This window comes from Equus przewalskii, chromosome 10 (genome assembly GCF_037783145.1).
Source record: "Equus przewalskii isolate Varuska chromosome 10, EquPr2, whole genome shotgun sequence".
Taxonomy (NCBI): Eukaryota; Metazoa; Chordata; class Mammalia; order Perissodactyla; family Equidae; genus Equus; species Equus przewalskii.
The window spans coordinates 46,310,754-46,328,169 of NC_091840.1; the positions used below are offsets into that span (position 1 = coordinate 46,310,754).

Sequence of the window (17,416 nt, forward strand, 5' to 3'; positions counted from 1 at the left end):
TGTCGTTTATTTGTGCTGCTAGGGGGACAGAAGACCCTAATCTGGACCTCAGAGTATTTCTTGATTAGGAGCCATCTCAGCAGACAAGCAGTTAGCATCTTTCTTTCCAAGGGCCCCTGCCTCTGTTGCTTGCCTGGTACAGATAGGCATGTCCCCGTTAGTGGTCATCCCTGTGCATTGTGTCCCTTAAGTTGAGTTTGTTAAGTTGAAGCAACTCACAACACCAATTTGTGAGGAATCGAGGTTTGTGGTTGGCCTGGAAAAGACATGGCTCCTTCCATGATGCTAGTTGGTGTTCAAACCCCTACCTGAAATGAAGTGACGTAAGCATATAACGAGAAAGTGACACCCTTTCTTTTTTCTCACTCGCCCAAAGGAGAACTTGTTCAAAGGTAAGCCATGAAGTGTGCTGAGGGCTGGAAAACCTTGGTGACTGAGGGTGGGTGATGGAACCAGAGATGATTAGCTTGGAGGAAAGCAGACTCTGAGGACAGCTAGGGACAGTTGTGTGAAATATGGAATAAACTGGTCTGAGACCCCAAGGTCTAGAAATGGTAAGATTTCAGCTTGGTGCACAGAGGACCTTTCCAAAGGTCAGGTTGTCCACCACTGGAACAGGCAGCCTTGAAAGCAGTGAGCAGCCCATCCCTGGGAAGAAACAAGCAGACAAGAGATGAACTGTGGCCCAGATGAACAAGGGGCTGAGTGGGAGAGGGTCCAGATGGTCCCTGGAGACCTCCTAATGCTGACACAAAGCCTTCATGTGCCTGTCCTTTTCTCTCCTGCCTTCCTCTCTCCACATCACTGTCCTCCTTTCTCTTATTCACCTTTCACCTGACTCTTCTGCCCAGCTTGAGAAGGCTAGTGCTTCCATCTCTACGTCAGATTGAAACATGAAATACTTCAGACTATGTCCCTGGGTGATTTCATCTGAACATAACTTTAAGGTTTTGAGGTAGCTATTGTCTGTCTGCTTCTATCCCTAAGAGTAGGGAGGAGAGCTGATCCTGAGTAAATATCACACCAGGTGTTTGGCACACGCTGTCTCATATCATCCTCATTCAGGGACCATCACCAAGTTGTACAGACAAGGAGGCTGACTCAGAGAGGTTCATACATTGTGCTGGGAAGAGCCAGGATTCAAACCCTCCCTGTTTGCTTTGACAGCAGACGGTCCCCCTGCAAATTCCTGGAATTCCTCGTGAGCCCATTGTCTCTGCAAACTTAGCTCGATGACTCAGACAGCAGCACCAAGGGCATTTGAGGAGAAGATGCCTTCTCTGACATCAGCCTTGAGATTGTTTTGAAAGCTCCTGGTTTCTAATCATCCTTAGTCCATCAACCAGTTGAATTATATATCCAATTCTGGACCACCTTTTGGGATCCTGGGACCCTTTCATCTGGAGCCCAGGGTCCTGGGTATGGGTCATGGCAATGTCTTATCTACACCGTGACCTCAGGCAATCATTTACCTTTCGGGACCTTTTCTATCAAATGCCTGTCCTCTGTACCTCTCAGAGTTGTGGGGATCCAATAAGACCATGCGTGTGAAGCTCAGCAGACCAGATGCCATTACGCAGGGCTTATTACCCACATCAAACCCCTTTTGAAAAGAGACAGTGAGGACTACATCAGAACATAGACGATTAAGTGACATCTCACTGTTGATGACAATAGTGGTGGTGGCAGCACACACAGGGCACCAGCGGAATGTAATGATGCTGAGATTTATGAGGCACTTAGCTCACTTAGGGAACCTCACTGTTTATGGAGGGACATCTCAGTGTGGTGCCACACCTTTCCTGCCCTCAGTTTTCCAAGGGGTGTGTGACTTAATGATCTTTAAGTGATGGAATGAATAGTATGTGCTGGCTGTTTTAACCATGGTGCAGGAAACTGTTGCTAGGCGACTCTATTCTGTGGTCTAGAAAGGGAGAGAGAGAGATGATCTCCCTCAAGGGCCATCTTGGAGAGGCTAGATGACATCAGGTACGAGGCTGCTGGGCTCCGTGCCTCATTCGCAAGAGTAACTTGTCTCCAGGGCAGTCATATTTACAAATGGCCCTCCTTCCTGAATCACCTTCCCTTGTCAGGATAGAAAGGCAGGCAAGGTGGTCATTCACCTTCCGAGCTTGGAGATTTCCTGACCTTGGGGAGAGGGTCCGGGGGGATCTGCTATTTCGCTAGGAGCAATATTCATGCTGATTTCTTGGGACCACCTTTCTGTAGACTAAGCTCTTCCCTTGAGGCTTCAAGAGAGGGAAGGGGGTTCATTCTTCCACATGAGAACATCTGTAGCTTGGCACATGGGGTGCATAAACTGACATGTTTGTACGTGTGTGGGTATGAACCCAGGGAGGAAGGGAGCAGTGTTCACGTTTGTCCTTCTGCATCGGTTTCCCGAAGCCGAGGTTCTGAGAACCCCATCCGGCTCACACAATAAGGAAAATCCATTAGCTCACTTAATAAGAAGGCCAAGGTAACTCATGGCTCTGCATGGTCATTGGCATCGGGTTCTTTCCCCTTTCCCTTCTGCCATCTCCAGCTTGTCAGCTTCATCCTGCAGGCTCGATCTCTCATGGCCCCAAGCTGGCTGCTGTGGTTTCAGGTACAGACATGTCACATCTCTTTTGGGAATCATTGAGGAAGCCTTTCCCTGAAGCCCCCAGCAGAGGTCCCCTTATGTTCCACTGGCAAGGGGATGGGTTATGTGACCGCCTTAGATTGGACTTGATTTACTCCTTCATCCCATGGAGGAAGAGGGGACATTGGACCAGACAGTGGCTCTGCCAGCAAGGGATGTGGTGGGGAGGGCACTTTTACGTGAATGACTAATAATATCTCCATTCATGAGTCTTTGCATGTGGCTCTTAGGCCCTGGGGCCCTGGACAGCTAATTAACGCAGAGGGAGCACCCAGGGGCCCTGGGTCTCTCAGCGTGCCCTAATTTTAGGAAAACGCCTTGTTTCCCCAGCTGACTTGTACACTCCTTGAAGGCAGGGGCCAGGTCTCACACTTCTTTGACTCCTCTCCTACAATGCTCCCAGTTCCTGGCACAGCGCCAGGCACATGAGAGGCATGCAACAAATGCTTAATATTAACAATTAGAGTAGCCACGTTTCTTGGGTACTTATGGTGTGCCGGGCTCTCTGCTAAGAGCCTTGGATGTATTCTCACAAGAACCCATGGAGTAGATATCCTCCATTCCATTGCACATGTAAGTCTCAGAGAACGTAAGCAACCTGACCAGGGGCATTCAGCTAATGGGTGGTGGAATAGGGAGCCCAGATATAAATCCTGGTAGTTGGACCCTGTCACTTACGTGCTTTCGACCACTAAGTTGTATTGCTGCCTGGCTGTATTATTGAGTGACCGAATAAATGATCAGAGGGGAGTGATGCGAGGGTTTGGGGTTTACTGGAGAGAAACTTCCCTTCCTAGAATGCTCATGTCATCTTTGAAGGCCTCCAGAACCAGAGAGCATCCTTCATGTGGTAGCCAGAATCCTCTTGGACTTCCCTTGTCAGGGCATCCTCCCTGGGTTGAGCTGAGATCGGCCTCTCTATAACCACTCCCCTTAGGTCTGGTTCCAGAGCAACAGAGGCCTGCAGAGCCGTCTGAAGGAGTGGTCTTCACCTCCCAGGTCCATCCCTGTCGTGGGCTCGGCAATCTTGGTTTTAGCTGTTCTTATCCATGCGTGCACTGTGACAAGCCCCTGACCACCCTGGTTGTCCCCTCCTGGACACCTCACTGTTTGCTGAAATGCCCTTTGCTCTTTGGTGGCCCTAAGTGGGCACAGGGCTCTTTGTGGGCTGAGCAGCTCTGTGCCCCCCGAGGCCTCCCACCTCGCCCACTCTGAGCATGCATCTTCTCTTTCAGCAGCTGTGTCAGGCTGCGGGCTTGTACTGACAGTGTCTTAAGCCCCTGCAAGTGAGTGTTGGCTCCATGCACTGATTTGTAAGCGCTCCTACATGGTTCACCAGGGGCGAATGTATTGCAAATTGCACAAAGCCCACATTGGGATGACAGCAGAAGGGATATCTAGTGTTTAAATATAAGGATGCTTAGTTCTCTGGGAAAAAGAGTCAGATTGGGCTCAGGCACATGACTGTTGAGTTCCCACCACGAGCCTGCATGGAACGTATCATTCCCAGTTTACAGATAAAGAAGCTGTAGCCTAGAGAGGTTGCTAACCAGACAGACCAGGGTCACACGGGTTTGGTGAGCTGTCGAAGCCTCACTTTCCTTAACTGTAAGATGGGGATAACAGCTTTTGTCCACCTTGCTGGGGAGCTGAGGCCCTGACCCCTCGGACTCTCCCTGGCTGTTGCCTTCCCTCGCCTCTGCTTTCTAGGAGTTACCCACGCCCAGAGCATGGGACTGAACATGTGAAAATTCTCTGCGAACCATAGTGACTGTAGCATGAGCTACTGAGAGAGTGAGCATGCAAGTGTGTGTGCACAAGTGTGCACATGCTGAGGGCAGGGTCTGCAGACCCCATCAAGAGGGCAGGGTCTTCTGGTGGTAGCCAGGCTCCACCTCTCAGGTCCTGTCACCTTCTCTCCCCACAGCGGGCCATCCGTGTGCGCAGCCACTCCATGGAGACCATGGTGAGCAGCCAGAAGAAGCAGCACAGTGGGGGCATTCCCGGCAGCCTCAGCGGGGGCATCTCCCACAACAGCGTGGAGGTTACCAAGACTACCTTCTCTGTGAGTGCCACAGGCCAGCGGGGGCCCGTGGAGGGTCCTCCAGGCCTGGGAAGGAGGAGTGCATTCACCCAGGCTTGGGCCAGGTGACCAGAGCAACTGAGGCTGTTGGGGGTAACCCCAGACTTTGTGGTTCTCAGTCTGTGATTGCCTGAGTCATCCTGTCCTTCTCAATAGGCGAGGCTCTCCTTAAGGTGGCCCTGACCCCGTGTTCCTCCAAGAATTCTGGTCTTTGGTGAATTGTTGCCTGGGCTTACTAACACAGGAAAACAGGCTGCAAGTGTCTGGAGCCTCGGGGTCTCAGCTGCTGTAACATAGATCCCAACCTTCCTAGCTGTCTTACTATTTTCTGGAATCTCCTCCAAACTAGGTAGGGGGTTGCAGGAGCTGTTTGTAGACCAGAAGAGGGGATGCGGAGAAGGAGATCTGGGCTTGGGGTATGAGCACGTATTTTGGCGGTTTCATTGACAGCCTCCGGTGGCAGTGGCAACGGCGAAGAACCAGTCACGTAGCCCCATCAAGCGGCGGTCGGGGCTCTTCCCTCGCCTGCACACAGGCTCTGAGGGCCAAGGGGACAGCCGGACACGAAGGTAACTGTCAGGGGCCCCCACTCCAGCCCGACTCTGGGGTTTGTCAGCTCTTCACCGCCACAGTCATCAGATGCCTAACCCTGGGGAGGGCTTTGTGCAGCTTCGGGAGATGGCTTTTGTCTAAGCGTGGTCCCCACTTCAGGCCCCTGCACATGCCCTGTCACTCACACAGCTCTTTATCCACCAAGGCAGATTTGGCCAGTCTCTGCACAGAACTTTCCAAAGTCATTCTTGTTAAATTTTGACCTAAACTAGAAACGTTGCTTGCATTCTTTTCTTTCTCTGCCTCCTTTTTCAATGCTCACTCAGAGGTCCTCTCTTATGGACACCTTCCCTGATTCTGCCAGGCAGAGTTATTTGAACCTTCCTTTGGGCTTCTAGAAGGTTCTATTCTTCTTCCTTTTTTTTTTTTTTAAGTAACTCTCACGTTGTATTATACTTAACCTGTTCTTGCCAACTGTCTTTCTGATCCTCCTCCTCTCTCACCCTTCCTTCCCAGTCTTCTTCACTGGCTCTCCTTTCTCCACCTGCCCTTAAATGCTGGCGTTCCCAAGGCATTCTACACACTCTGACCCTCCCCCAACAAGGTGGTTGTATCCATTGATCCACAGAGGCAGGGAGCTCAGAAGCCGGGAGAGGAGAAATTCCACAAGGGAGGGTCAGCAGTGTCAGACTTGTGGAGAAGTCCAGCACAATGATCCAAACTCTTGCTTGGACTGACAGTTAGGAGGTCGTTAGTGACCTCATTGAAAGTGCATTGAGGGGCTGGCCCGGTGGTGTAGTGATTAAGTTTGTGCTCTGCTTTGGTGGCCCATGTTCGGATCCTGGGCGTGGGCCTACGCCACTCGTCAGCCATGCTGTGGTGATGACCCACATACAAAATGGAGGAAGATTGGCATAGATGTTAGCTCAGGGCTAATCTTCCTCACCAAAAAAACCCCAAAAAAACCTTCATTGAGACACTTCATGCCTCTAGGATAGCTATAATCAAAAAGACAAATAATAGCCTGGCGGCATAGTGGTTAAGTTTGCACACTCTGCTTTGGCAGCCCAGGGTTCGTGGGTTCAGATCCTGGGCGTGGACCTACATGCTGCTCATCAAGCCATGCTCTGGCAGTGTCCCACATACAAAGTGGAGGGAGATGGGCACAGATGTTAGCTCAGGGCCAATCTTCCTCACACACACAAAGACAAATAATAACAAGTGTTGGCAAGGATGTGGAGAAACTGGAACCCTCATTCATTGCTGGTGGGGATGTAAACTAGTGCGACTGCTTTGGAAAACAGTCTGGCAGTCCCTCAGAGGGTTAAGCGTAGAGTTACCATATGACGCAGCTCCCAGGTATATACGCAAGAGAAAATATACACGGTCTACATAAAAACTAGCAAACAGGTGTTCATAGCGACATTATTCATAATAGCCCAAAGTGGAAATAATCCAAATATCTATCACTCAGTGAATAGATAAACAAAATGTGGTAAATCCATAAAATGGAATATTTAGCAATTAAAAGGAGTAAGGTACTGATCCACGCTACAATGTAGATGAGCTTTGAAAACCTTATGCTAAGGGAAGGAAGCCAGTCCCAAAAAGACCACCATGTATGCCTCCATTTATATGAGATGTCCAGAATAGGCAAATTCACAGAGACAGAAAGTAGATTAGTGGTTGCCGGGGGCCAGGGGGAGGGAGACATCTCTGTTGTCTGCCCGCCATAGTCTCTGAGAGGAGCTCGGGTGGGAATGGGGGTCCTGGTGGCTGTGCTCTGGCAGGCGGTGCTATGACTCTATAGGCCCCCATGGTGCTGAGAGCTGGTCGGGCTCTGTCTCAGGCCTGGGGCTGGGGTAGGGGTTGGGGGAAGCCTCCCTGGCCTCACTCCTCATCCTCGTTTCCTCAGTGACAGTGCATCCAGCAACCCCAAGACCCCGGATGGCGGACACTCTTCTCAGGAGATAAAGTCTGAGACCTCCTCCAATCCCAGCTCTCCGGAAATCTGCCCCAACAAGGAGAAGTAAGAGAGTGAGGGTGGGGAAAGGCTGACTGCAGCCGCTTGGAGCCCTGGAAGCTGCTCTCTGCTCCAGGCAAGCTGAGAGTCAGCATCTCTTGCTTTGAGAACTCTCTGGAACACAGAAGCCAACAGTCATGAGGAGCTGCCGGTGGGCAAGCTCAGGTCTCTGCTAAGCCTGCCCTCATCCCCAGGGAGGGCCCAGGGGGCCTCTGTGTGTGACCAGGGCCTGCCTTGCTTCCTGTTCCCTGCAGGCCCTTCATTAAGTTGAAGGAGAATGGCCGAGCCAACATCTCCCGCTCCTCCTCCAGCACCAGCAGCTTCAGCAGCACGGCAGGGGAGGGGGAGGCCATGGAGGAGTGTGACAGCGGGGTAGGTGTGGCCCTGTCCAGCCTTGGGGAGCAGGGAAGGGCACCCTGGGGCCCAGCCAGACACCTGTTCTCTGCATTAAAATAGGTACTGCGGGCTGAGCCCCACTCTAGGCTCTGTGGATAAAGGGGGAAGTATGGAAACAAGAGGTGGACCAGTCAGCCATCTCCACCCTCTGGGAGCAGTGGTTCAGGGAGGTCTCCTTCAGAGTGACGTAGGAGCAGCAGCAGAGGGTCAGAGGCCAGACTGAGTGGTGTTCCTGGCTTGAGAGGAGAGGGTCAATGGCACTTCCTGGGGGCTGAGCTTGGGGGAGGTTGGAGCCAGGGTTGGAGGCAGCCCAAGGAAAGAGCGGGTCCAAGTGAGGAGTGGGGGCCAGTGGCTGCCCTGTGCTGGCGGGGGGGCGTGTCTCAGGCCTGCCACGGCATGGACCACCCTGTGGGGCTGCCCTCGCTCACCCGGCCTCTCTCCCCAGAGCAGCCAGCCGTCCACAACCTCGCCCTTCAAGCAGGAGGTGTTTGTCTACAGCCAGTCCCCGAGCAGCGAGAGCCCCAGCCTGGGGGCAGCCGCCACCCCCATCATCATGAGCCGGAGTCCTACAGGTCAGTAGCATCTGGTGGTGTGTACAATGTGGCTGGGGGCGGGGGCTGTACCCTGACCTCTCTTCGCAGGGTGCATGCCCCAGGCACCCTGAACTGACCAGTTTCCATTCCTACCCCAAAGTGTCAGGCCCTTCAGCTCTGCTAGCTCACTGCATCTGTTCATCAACCTTAAGAGGCCTGTGTTCTTATCTTCTCCTTACTCGTGGGGAAACTGAGGCTCAGAGAGTTCGTTGATTTGCTGGAGGAGTTGGGATTGTAAAGCTGAGTCTCTTTCCTTGACCTCTCGCCCGACCTCGTCATCGACCTAAGGCCCCTCTGTCACAGCAATGGTCCTGATAATGCAAGAATAGGAGGTGGCAGAGTGTTGCAGGTGGAGGGAGCTGCACGTGGAAAGGCCTGGAGGGAATTGAGAGACTGTTCTGGAACCGCACGTGGTTCAGTGTGGTTGGAGTTCACAGAGGGCATGGATGAGAGAGGAGACAGCGGTTAGAGCGACAGGCTGGGCCCTCCACGGGGACCCTGGTGAGGATTTTGGTGTTATCCTGCCAGCAGTGGAGGCCATTGGAGGGTCTGAAGTCTTTGAAAGTTCTTCAGTGGAGAAGCGCCATCTGGAGTAGAGAAAGATCATTTTGGAGGCTGCAGCTGGCTGAGTAGGAAGGATTGGCGGGGAGCAGATTGGGGGAGGGATATCAGTGGGGGGTCTCAGTGGGCGGTAAGGGGTGATGGGGCCATGGATCTGGGAGTGTCTGGGGCAAATTGGAGAAGGATGCAGATTCAAGAGGTGTCAAGGAGGTAAAATCTTCTGGACTCAGTCGTCGGGGTCCAGAGGGAGCAAGGAGTCTGGGCCTTTTGGGGTTCTGTGATCCCTGCAATTGGGCAGAGTAGGAGGAGCCAGCTCTGGGGAGAAGGTGAAGGGTCAGAGCCCGAGGGGCATCCCCGTCTGGATGTGTGTGGTAGGCACAGCTGGGTGCTGTGGGTGCCCAGAAGTCAGAGCCTTGGTCCTGCCCTTGAGGAGGGCAGCCTAGTGTGGAGACAGGACTCTGGAGCCTGGGTCCAATTCCTGGATCTTCCGTTTACTAACGATGTGATGTTGGGCAAGTTACTGAGTCTTTCTGTGCCTCAGTTTCTGCAAATGAAAAATAGAGGGAGGGGAATGGTTTCTACCTCATATGGTTGGTTGTGTGAAGATTAAATGAGCTTATGGGTCTAAGAGATTTAGAATGGTTAACTTAAGAGTTTATTTAATAACAGGAATAGAACAATAGTGTAATCAGTGGTTTTCAACTGGGGATGATCTTGCTCCCCAGGGCACATTTGGCAATGTCTGGAGACATTTTTGATTTTCATGATGGGGGGTCAGGGGATAGGCTACTGGCATCTAGCGGGCAGAGGTCAGGGATGCTGTGAAACAGCCTACAATGTACAGGGCAGCAAGAAATTATCTGGCCCAAAATGTCAATAGGCTGAGGTTGAGAAACTAGTTGAAGTGATGGAAACACACTCTCACTCAGCCCGCTGTGGCTGCCAGCTGTGGAGCTGGGTTCTCGTTCTGGCCGTGGCATTGACAGGTCCGCTCTCTGAGCCCGTTTCCTCATCTATAAAGTGGAGTAGTAATACAAATTCCCTGATTTTTTAAAAAATAGGGCTTAATTAAATATTGAAGGGATGAATGGAAGAATCTGTAAGCACTCTTGGCTCCTACTTGGTGTTAAATAAATATCAAAATAAATAAGGTTTTGAGTAAAGGAGGTTTAGAGAGTGCCTGTGACTTGCTGAAGGTCACCCGTGGCAGAAGTGGACCAGGAACGGGCCTGGTAACTCCTGCCCGGTGCTTATTGTCTCCCACTGCCCTGTAGTATTTAACCCTGAGGGGCCACCCCTCATCCCCAACCCCACAGAAGTTGTGCCGGGTACCCACAGGGTGGGCTTGTGGAGGTCTGGAAACCTGTTTTAGACTGTTCAGCTGCACCTGGGGAGAGACAGGGCTGAGCGGAGGGAGGTGGCCTGGGAGGGCCTGACATCTGGTCTTCCATAATCTCGGATGCCCTGACCATTGGTCATTTCACACCTGGGGCCCCTGCGGCCCTGAGAGGGGATTGGTGGGTTACATCGAGGGGTACTCATAGCACTGAGTGGAACCCGTGATTGGAAGCACCAGGAGTAAGTCAGCAGCCTCCAGGTGGAGTGTACCGAGCTGTTGGTTCTCTCAGCCAGAGGAAAACCAGAAAGCCAAGTGGCCCCCCGCCAGTGGTGTGCTGGTAAATGTTTAACAACTGGCTCTCCTACCACACACACACACACACACACACACACACACACACACACACACCACCTTTATGTTTACTGTAAATTCTAGTGCTATAAAGAATCTGAAGCATACAATTTATAAAAGATAGAATGTCCAGTATTCTTTACTGCAAATTTCATATAGTCAATCGATTATCACAAAATACTTTGATTGATATTTGCCTAACCTTTGTATCCATGGAGAACGTAAGATCCCAAATGATGCACAAGTGTAGTCCTGACATGAATGGGCATTGCTATTATTTTGTCAGTGACACGAACAACTTTGCTGAAGGAGAGAGCAGTTTTCAAACACTGGGAGAGGATTCACTCACTCACTGTGAATTCTTGTGCCATTCTCAATGCAATGGCTATAGACACAACACATTTTCAGGTTTAATTTATATTAACATTTTCTCCATTGGTTTCTTGAGTCTGGACAACAAAACCATAAATCAAGCTCTGATTTGTGGTGTTTGCTGGTTTCTGTGTTGTAAACCCTCCTGCCATGGCTGACCTTAAGCCACCAATGGGACCTGGAGTTGGGAAGAGCCACCAGACAGATACAACAGACGGAAATAACCTTAAGAGAATAGATAATAGTCAAATGTAGTGAAATAACTAGGAAAGGCTGACTTTTGAGTATTTATTACTTTTGATGAATATAATTCAATTGTAAGCTAATATAATTTAATTTTTTTTAAACGACTGGGTTTAACAGCCAGCTCACAACTTTTCTAAAAATTTAAGAGTTGGCTGTCGTAGTGGGTGCAAGTCAGCTAGGGTTTCTAGTGGAGAGGAGGAGGCCCCCTTCTCCTGGCCTCCCTATCTAGTGCCCCCTCCCCGCCCTCAGCCCCAGTGACCGCTACAGTCCCATCCTCTTTTCATGGGCATTCTTCTTTTTCCTAGATGTCAAAAGCAGAAACTCCCCGAGGTCAAACCTGAAATTCCGCTTCGATAAGCTCAGCCATGCTGGCTCCAGTGCGGTAAGGATCTGGAGGGGTGGCGGTGGCAGGGGAGCCTCCCACGTTCCAACGTCCTCCACAAGCCAGCCTTCCTTCCTGGGGGCACATCACATCTGGGGAAGGAGAGCTCTGGTCACATCTCTGGGTGATGCTGTTGGTTTCCATGTGGTGTAGGCATCAGCCTGGGGGTTATCAGCCCCCTCTGCCACATGCGCGGTGTTAGAGCCACACCCGGTAGGAGCTGTGATCTGTTGGCTTCTGGGGCCTCCTGCCCCTTCCTGAGCTCACTGGAGGGTTGAGAGCTGAGTGCACAGAAGCTGCAGTCGGTGGGGATTATGTTGTCTGGTTATTTAAAACTCTTGTATGGATTTTTGTTGAAACAGGGTCACTAACGTGAAAGAGGAGTCCTTCGCCTGTCAAAGGTGGGTCAAGGGTTTGTTCTGCTGTGGCCACGAGGGAAGGTGTGACCTTTTAAGATCAGGGTACTGGTGGCCTGATAACCTGAGAATGGCCAGAGAGATCCTGACAGCTGGGGAGGGTCGGTGGCCTCCTGCCGAAGCCTCTATGATGGGGTTCAGTCTGGATGAGGAAGAGGGCAGATTGCCTTGGGTGTGGATGGGAAGGGTTGCCCAGTAGGATTGGGCCAAACTCACTGAGTTGGTTTCCCTCCTGCAGAGAAGCCTGGTTCCTGTAGGCAGAGGGGCAGGAGCTCAGAGCCCACCTGCCTCCTTGGAGGGGGAATGCCTCAGTTTGCCCCCTGGACTCCCTGCTCTTGGCAGCCTTTCCCTCCTGTGTCTTTGGCCAGGGCTCTGGGCTGAAGTCTGTCCTCCTGCATGTCCAGAGAGGCCCTCTAAACATTGTGCAGGATGACCCCAGGAAGGACCTTTGCTTCCAGCCTCAGCCGAGAGAGTGTGTGGTTCTCAGAAGAGCAGGGCATGGGTCCAGCTCGCTGCCAAGGCCTGAACCCCTGCTAGAGAAGTTACTAGAGACCCATCTGAATTCCCAGCCCTGCAGTGGGGCTCCCAGCCATATGAGTCACAGTTGGAACTAAGAGGAGGGGGACAGCTGAGTCCACTTTCAGTAAACCTGATCTGTGAAATGAGAATGCTGACACTCACCTCCAATTCCCATCGCGTACTTCGATGCCACTGTTCACCAGCTTCTGGGGCTGGGTGAAGTCTGGCCCCTTCCTGTCCTGAGCACATACAGTGGACTGTAGCCATGGGCGCCTGTGTTCGCCCTCCTTTCCTCTATCCAACGTTTGGTCATCATCTCCCTTCTCCTTGTCTCTTCCAGGGAAGACCCAATTCTATCCCGGAGAAGACTCCTATTTCAGCAGTTTGGGGGTGCCATCCACTACTCTGACCGTCACAGGCCTGCTGCCCCACCGGCCACCTGCCCAGCAGACCGGCTGTCTGTCCCAGTGTCCTGACCCGGCCACAGCCCTGCCCACCCCTTTGCCAAGATACCCTGTTTCTTGAAAGCACCTTCCCATCTCTGGACTAGGCCTCAGTCCTCCAGGCTCCCCCTACTCCTGACCACCTGATGTGATGTGTGTCTGGGTCATTTGTCATCTTGTTTTGTTTGCAGAGGCAAGAGCTGGGCAAGGGGGCATCTGGGTACCAGGGACTCAGTTAGAGACCAGAGAGGTGGAGAGAGTGGTGAGGTGGGGAGCAGAGGCCGACAGCAGGACTGCGCCCAGGGAGGGGCAGCACTGTGTCCTGGACGTGGCAGGCATAGCAAAGGCATTTAGTGGTGGTGGAGGGAGCACTTTTCCAGGAGCAAAATTCGTAGCTGTCTTTGAAGATGTCCTAATAGAAATCAGCTCTATTGCTCTCACATCTCTGGAGCTCCCTCACATCTGTTTGCTTCTGTGCTAAAAACTTCTTACCCACTGCTGACATCAGGCCCAGAGCTGCCTCCATCCCTGCTCCCTGCATCTTGAGCATCCGCGTGAAGCTGGGACGCAGCCGGGCGTGTGTGGGGAGCGGGCGCTGACTGTTGCTTGCCAGCAGCTGGAACTTTTGTCCGGCCTGATTTCACGCAGGCTCCTCATTGTGGTTGCTGTGGGAGAAGCCCTGGGTCAGTCCCTCCCCTTTGAGCAGATGTTTTTCCCATGAAGGATGGACAGCCAGGAGTAAGAAGGAATTCAGGGAGGAGAGTCAGCGAGTGCCCAGACTCTGGGCGAGGAAAACCTCAGATCCGAGGGCTGGGCCGGGATCAGGTTTCCACTGGGTGTGGAGGTTCACGGAGGAGTTACTTCAACCCACCACTTAGGGGAGGGTGGGGAGGCGAGATGGGGATGACACACCAGGTTTGTCAGGCTGGTGTGTGAGTAGGACTTAAGAGCTGTGTCCTTCTGCAATTTATGTTCCTGGCTTCTGTGGGGGACCTAGCGCTGCCTGAGGGACGCTTTCCAGCTTACTTGCCCTTTGTCTGTGTCAGGGTTTGATCCCCCCAATCTTCTTCTTCCCCCCTCCAACAGCAAGTCTGTGGGCAGTTGTCACATCTGTGGGATTCCTGCAACCTGGGCCTCGGCTGGTGCAGTTCAGACACTGCCTGCACCCTCAGCTGGAGCCACCTTCACTGGGTGAGCCGGCTCGCTCTCTGAGGAGCAGCCCCCCTCGCTTCTCAGCCATCCAAGTCTGCAATGCGAGTGGTCATTGCTGCTGACCGGCCTGGGTGGGGTTTAAGGTGGGGTATCCTCCAAGTAAAACACAGAGACTGAAGAGCAGACCCTTGGCCGTGCTGCAGCTTCAAGTGCATGTGGGGCCTCTGTGACACGGGGCTGCCGGGGGGATGCTGGCTGGCGGGGCTCCTGTTTTAACAAGTGGATGCCAAGGATTTCCAACCAGCTGCTTTATTTGCCTTGGGATCTGGGCCTGTTCCCAAGTCCAGGCCTATAAATGTGACACTTGTTTTTGACTGATGTGACAGTTTCCCCATTGCTTTGGCCATTAGAGCAAAACCATGAACCTCTGACCCCTACTTGCATGGACATGGTGGGGTCCCCTTTGCAGGCTGGTAGACATCTCCCCTCACGCTATTTGAGAAATGTATTTACTTAAAGCACTAGTCCGGTAAGATTTATTCTAGTTAGAAGGTCACCAAAATGTCTGTTTAGCTTTTATTAAAAGTCACTGTAGCGGCACCCACAGCTGGAATGAGGCCCGCGGATTCTGGCAGCTCTGCTGGCTGGGTTTCTGAAGGAACTTGAAAGGTCAAACTGCATTTCTTTGAAAACTCTTCCTGGGTTCTGGCTCGCTTCTCTGGGCAGCTGGTATTTACAGCTGCTGGGTGGTAGTGCTGTGTTGTGTCTTGGTCGGGGGGTCCCCTGGGGTTTTCAGGTTGTCCCTGCTCTGTCCAACTTGGGAACCTCATACCCACCTTCCCCCGCTGCTCTGGCAGCTCCCCCCTGCAGCCCCCACCTCCTGCGAGGGCTTTGCCCCTGCCTCTGAGCCAGTGGCCAGGAGACTCTGCCTGGGGAGAGTCAGTGTCCAGAGAAACTGAGAGGCGCAGGCATGCCCCTTAAGAAGCACAGACCTGAAAAGTGTTGTCTACCTTCTGGGTGCTAATGGGGGTGCTCTGGGCAGGATCTGAAAGGTCCCTGGGTCCTGCATCACCATTTCTAGAAACTCCATCCTATGGCTTCCAGAATGCACACGACTAGTCCCCCTGAGGTCCCAGGGCTGAGGGGGAGGAGAACAAGGACTGTCCCCTCTCACCCCTCTGGACCGTGGGGCAGGTGGCTCGGGTTCCTGGAGGCAGCTTCTCTCACACTCTCCTTGCATCTGCTGTGGTCCAAAATGTCTTTCCTTTTATTGCTTCACCCAGTCTTAGGGCTCAAAGATTTGCTCAAGCCTCATCAGTCCTTGTGACTAGACTCATCCTGATGGTGCTCATGCTGGTATTTGAGGCGTTCTGCTTGCCATCTCCTAGATACAGGAGAAGGGTTTCCTGGACACTTCTCTGTCTCTGGGAACTGCCTAACTCACAGAAGACACTGTACTTGTCAGGCTCTGTAGGGCAGCCGTATGCCTGTGCTCAGTCGATGCTTAAAAGCAGATGCAGAAAGAGCTTGACTAGAGCTTCTGTCTATGCTAATGAGTAGAAAATGGCATTTCTTGAAAAATATTCTGTCTCAGCTTGGTCAGCATCATCTTGATGTTCAAGCCTTCTGGGCCCCTTTTAGGATCTATTCCAACCATGTCATTATCCAGGTGAGAAACCTCAGCCCAGTGAGGGGAAGTAACTTGCTTGAGGTCACACAGCCAGCTAGTGGCAAAGCTGGGATTAGAACCCACAACCCAGGGCCCTTCCTTTGGCACCACCTATGTGGTTGGTTGAACAAGTGGCTGCATTTCCTGCGGCCCTGAGTTTTGGAGAAGCCAGTTAGCTGGGAGGGAGGTGTCAGCAGACAAAGGTGCTTGTGGGACCTCAGTCTCTGTTCGTGTTATCAGGAGGGATAGTCTCTCAGAGTTTTCAGTGAGGGCCCTGGGGTTTGGATGCAGCTTAAGGAAAGAAAACAAGGAGAGAAAGAGATTCCAATGGATTGTTCCTTGGTGACATCGGCTTTTCAACCAGTCGGTAATGGAGGTGAAGGCCGGGGCAAAGATGCAGTTAACCAACCCTCAGTTTCCCCTTTTTAAGTTAAGAAGAGAAGTGGTAAAAGAAAACTCTCGTTCTCCCTGATCCTTGAGCAAAGGTGGTTAATAAAAATATAGGCTCAAGTGACGAGGTGGGACGAGAGCCTGTTTCACTTTCTTACCCTGACTGTTTAAGGTGCCAGTGTGAACACTACCTTCTTCATTCAGTTCTGAGTCAGGCGAGACAGGTCTGTTGTGGGGGAATGGGCGGGGTTCCAGATCTCAAGGCGACAGGTAGTTGGCAGGGACCTGGCCGGTCATTTATGCTCACACCCCGGGCTCCTCCTCCACCCTCTAGCCCCCTCAACTCAAAGGCGAGGGTGGGTCAGTGGAGTTTGCCAAGGCTGCCCTTGCAGCCTCTGGGGGCCGGGTGGAGCATTCTTCCACAAGCTCTGATTCCTGTTTTACCACCAGCCCCTTCTCCACCCTAACCCCACGTCTCCCTCCTTTCAGCTGGGCCATGTGCCCCTTTGGAAGGAAGGAGACAACCCCTGCTAGGGCCAAGGACAGTGAAGCCCTGCCTGGTGAGAGGCTGTTCGGGCCCTGGCTCTGTCCTGTGCCTTACCAGCCCTGGGGACAGGGTGTGTGGCTGGAGACTGGAATTTAAATGCCATCGTCTTTGATTTTGTGACATTTCTGCTTGGAAGGGTTAATTCCCCCTTCCCGCTTGTTAGCATGTGTGCCAACTGCCCCCTGTCCTGGGCGTTACCCTTCCACACTCCAGCCCAGGGAGCGCTGACATTAAGTGTGAAGAGATTCCTCTATGTGATAGAACCTAAGAAGTAGAGCTCGGAAATGATGATCCATATGATGATTGACTTTTCTTTCTTTCCTCCTCTTGAGGAGGTGATTCGTAGACCCTGACTGCCTATGTAATGTAAATAGTGTACATTTAATTTATTGCTATGGTAGCACATTGTATTTGTTAATGTATAAAACAAATTCTAAAAGGTCGACAAATGTATATTTTGTTGCTTAAATGTGTCTTTGCAGAAATTGACAATAAATAACATATTTTGTGTCCATCAGTGTTCAGACTTCTTTGCTTAGAACCCCAGTCCTGAGCATCGCTGTTCAGTTCACCCAGAGGTTGAATAGCCCAGGGGCCATGTCTGCCCTGTAGATGTGTTACTTTGGCTTGAAAAGTATTTTAAAATTTTTGAATTAGTTACCGATGTTTAAAAAACTGACCACAATTGGAAAAAAAAACCCCACAAACCCCAAACCTAGAAATTTCACATAAAATCTG

At 51.9% G+C, this 17,416-nt stretch overlaps 1 protein-coding gene across 50 annotated transcripts in view; it reads left to right on the forward strand.

Annotated features, from left to right (window-relative positions):
* The window catches only part of RAP1GAP2 (RAP1 GTPase activating protein 2), a 211,596-nt gene extending 194,404 nt beyond the window's left edge, over positions 1 to 17,192 (forward strand). For 26 of the 50 annotated variants that reach the window (XM_070562956.1, XM_070562958.1, XM_070562972.1 and 23 more), the window contains 8 exons: positions 4,572 to 4,709; positions 5,178 to 5,296; positions 7,195 to 7,308; positions 7,557 to 7,674; positions 8,144 to 8,270; positions 11,466 to 11,542; positions 11,905 to 11,943; positions 12,818 to 17,192. In XM_070562956.1, the coding sequence (XP_070419057.1) occupies positions 4,572 to 4,709; positions 5,178 to 5,296; positions 7,195 to 7,308; positions 7,557 to 7,674; positions 8,144 to 8,270; positions 11,466 to 11,542; positions 11,905 to 11,913 (702 nt within the window). In that variant the 3' untranslated portion in view covers positions 11,914 to 11,943; positions 12,818 to 17,192. The remainder of the gene's footprint in view (positions 1 to 4,571; positions 4,710 to 5,177; positions 5,297 to 7,194; positions 7,309 to 7,556; positions 7,675 to 8,143; positions 8,271 to 11,465; positions 11,543 to 11,904; positions 11,944 to 12,817) is intronic. The other 24 variants (XR_011523592.1, XR_011523585.1, XR_011523589.1 and 21 more) reach the window with 5 other exon arrangements.
* The last annotated feature ends 224 nt before the right edge of the window (positions 17,193 to 17,416 follow it).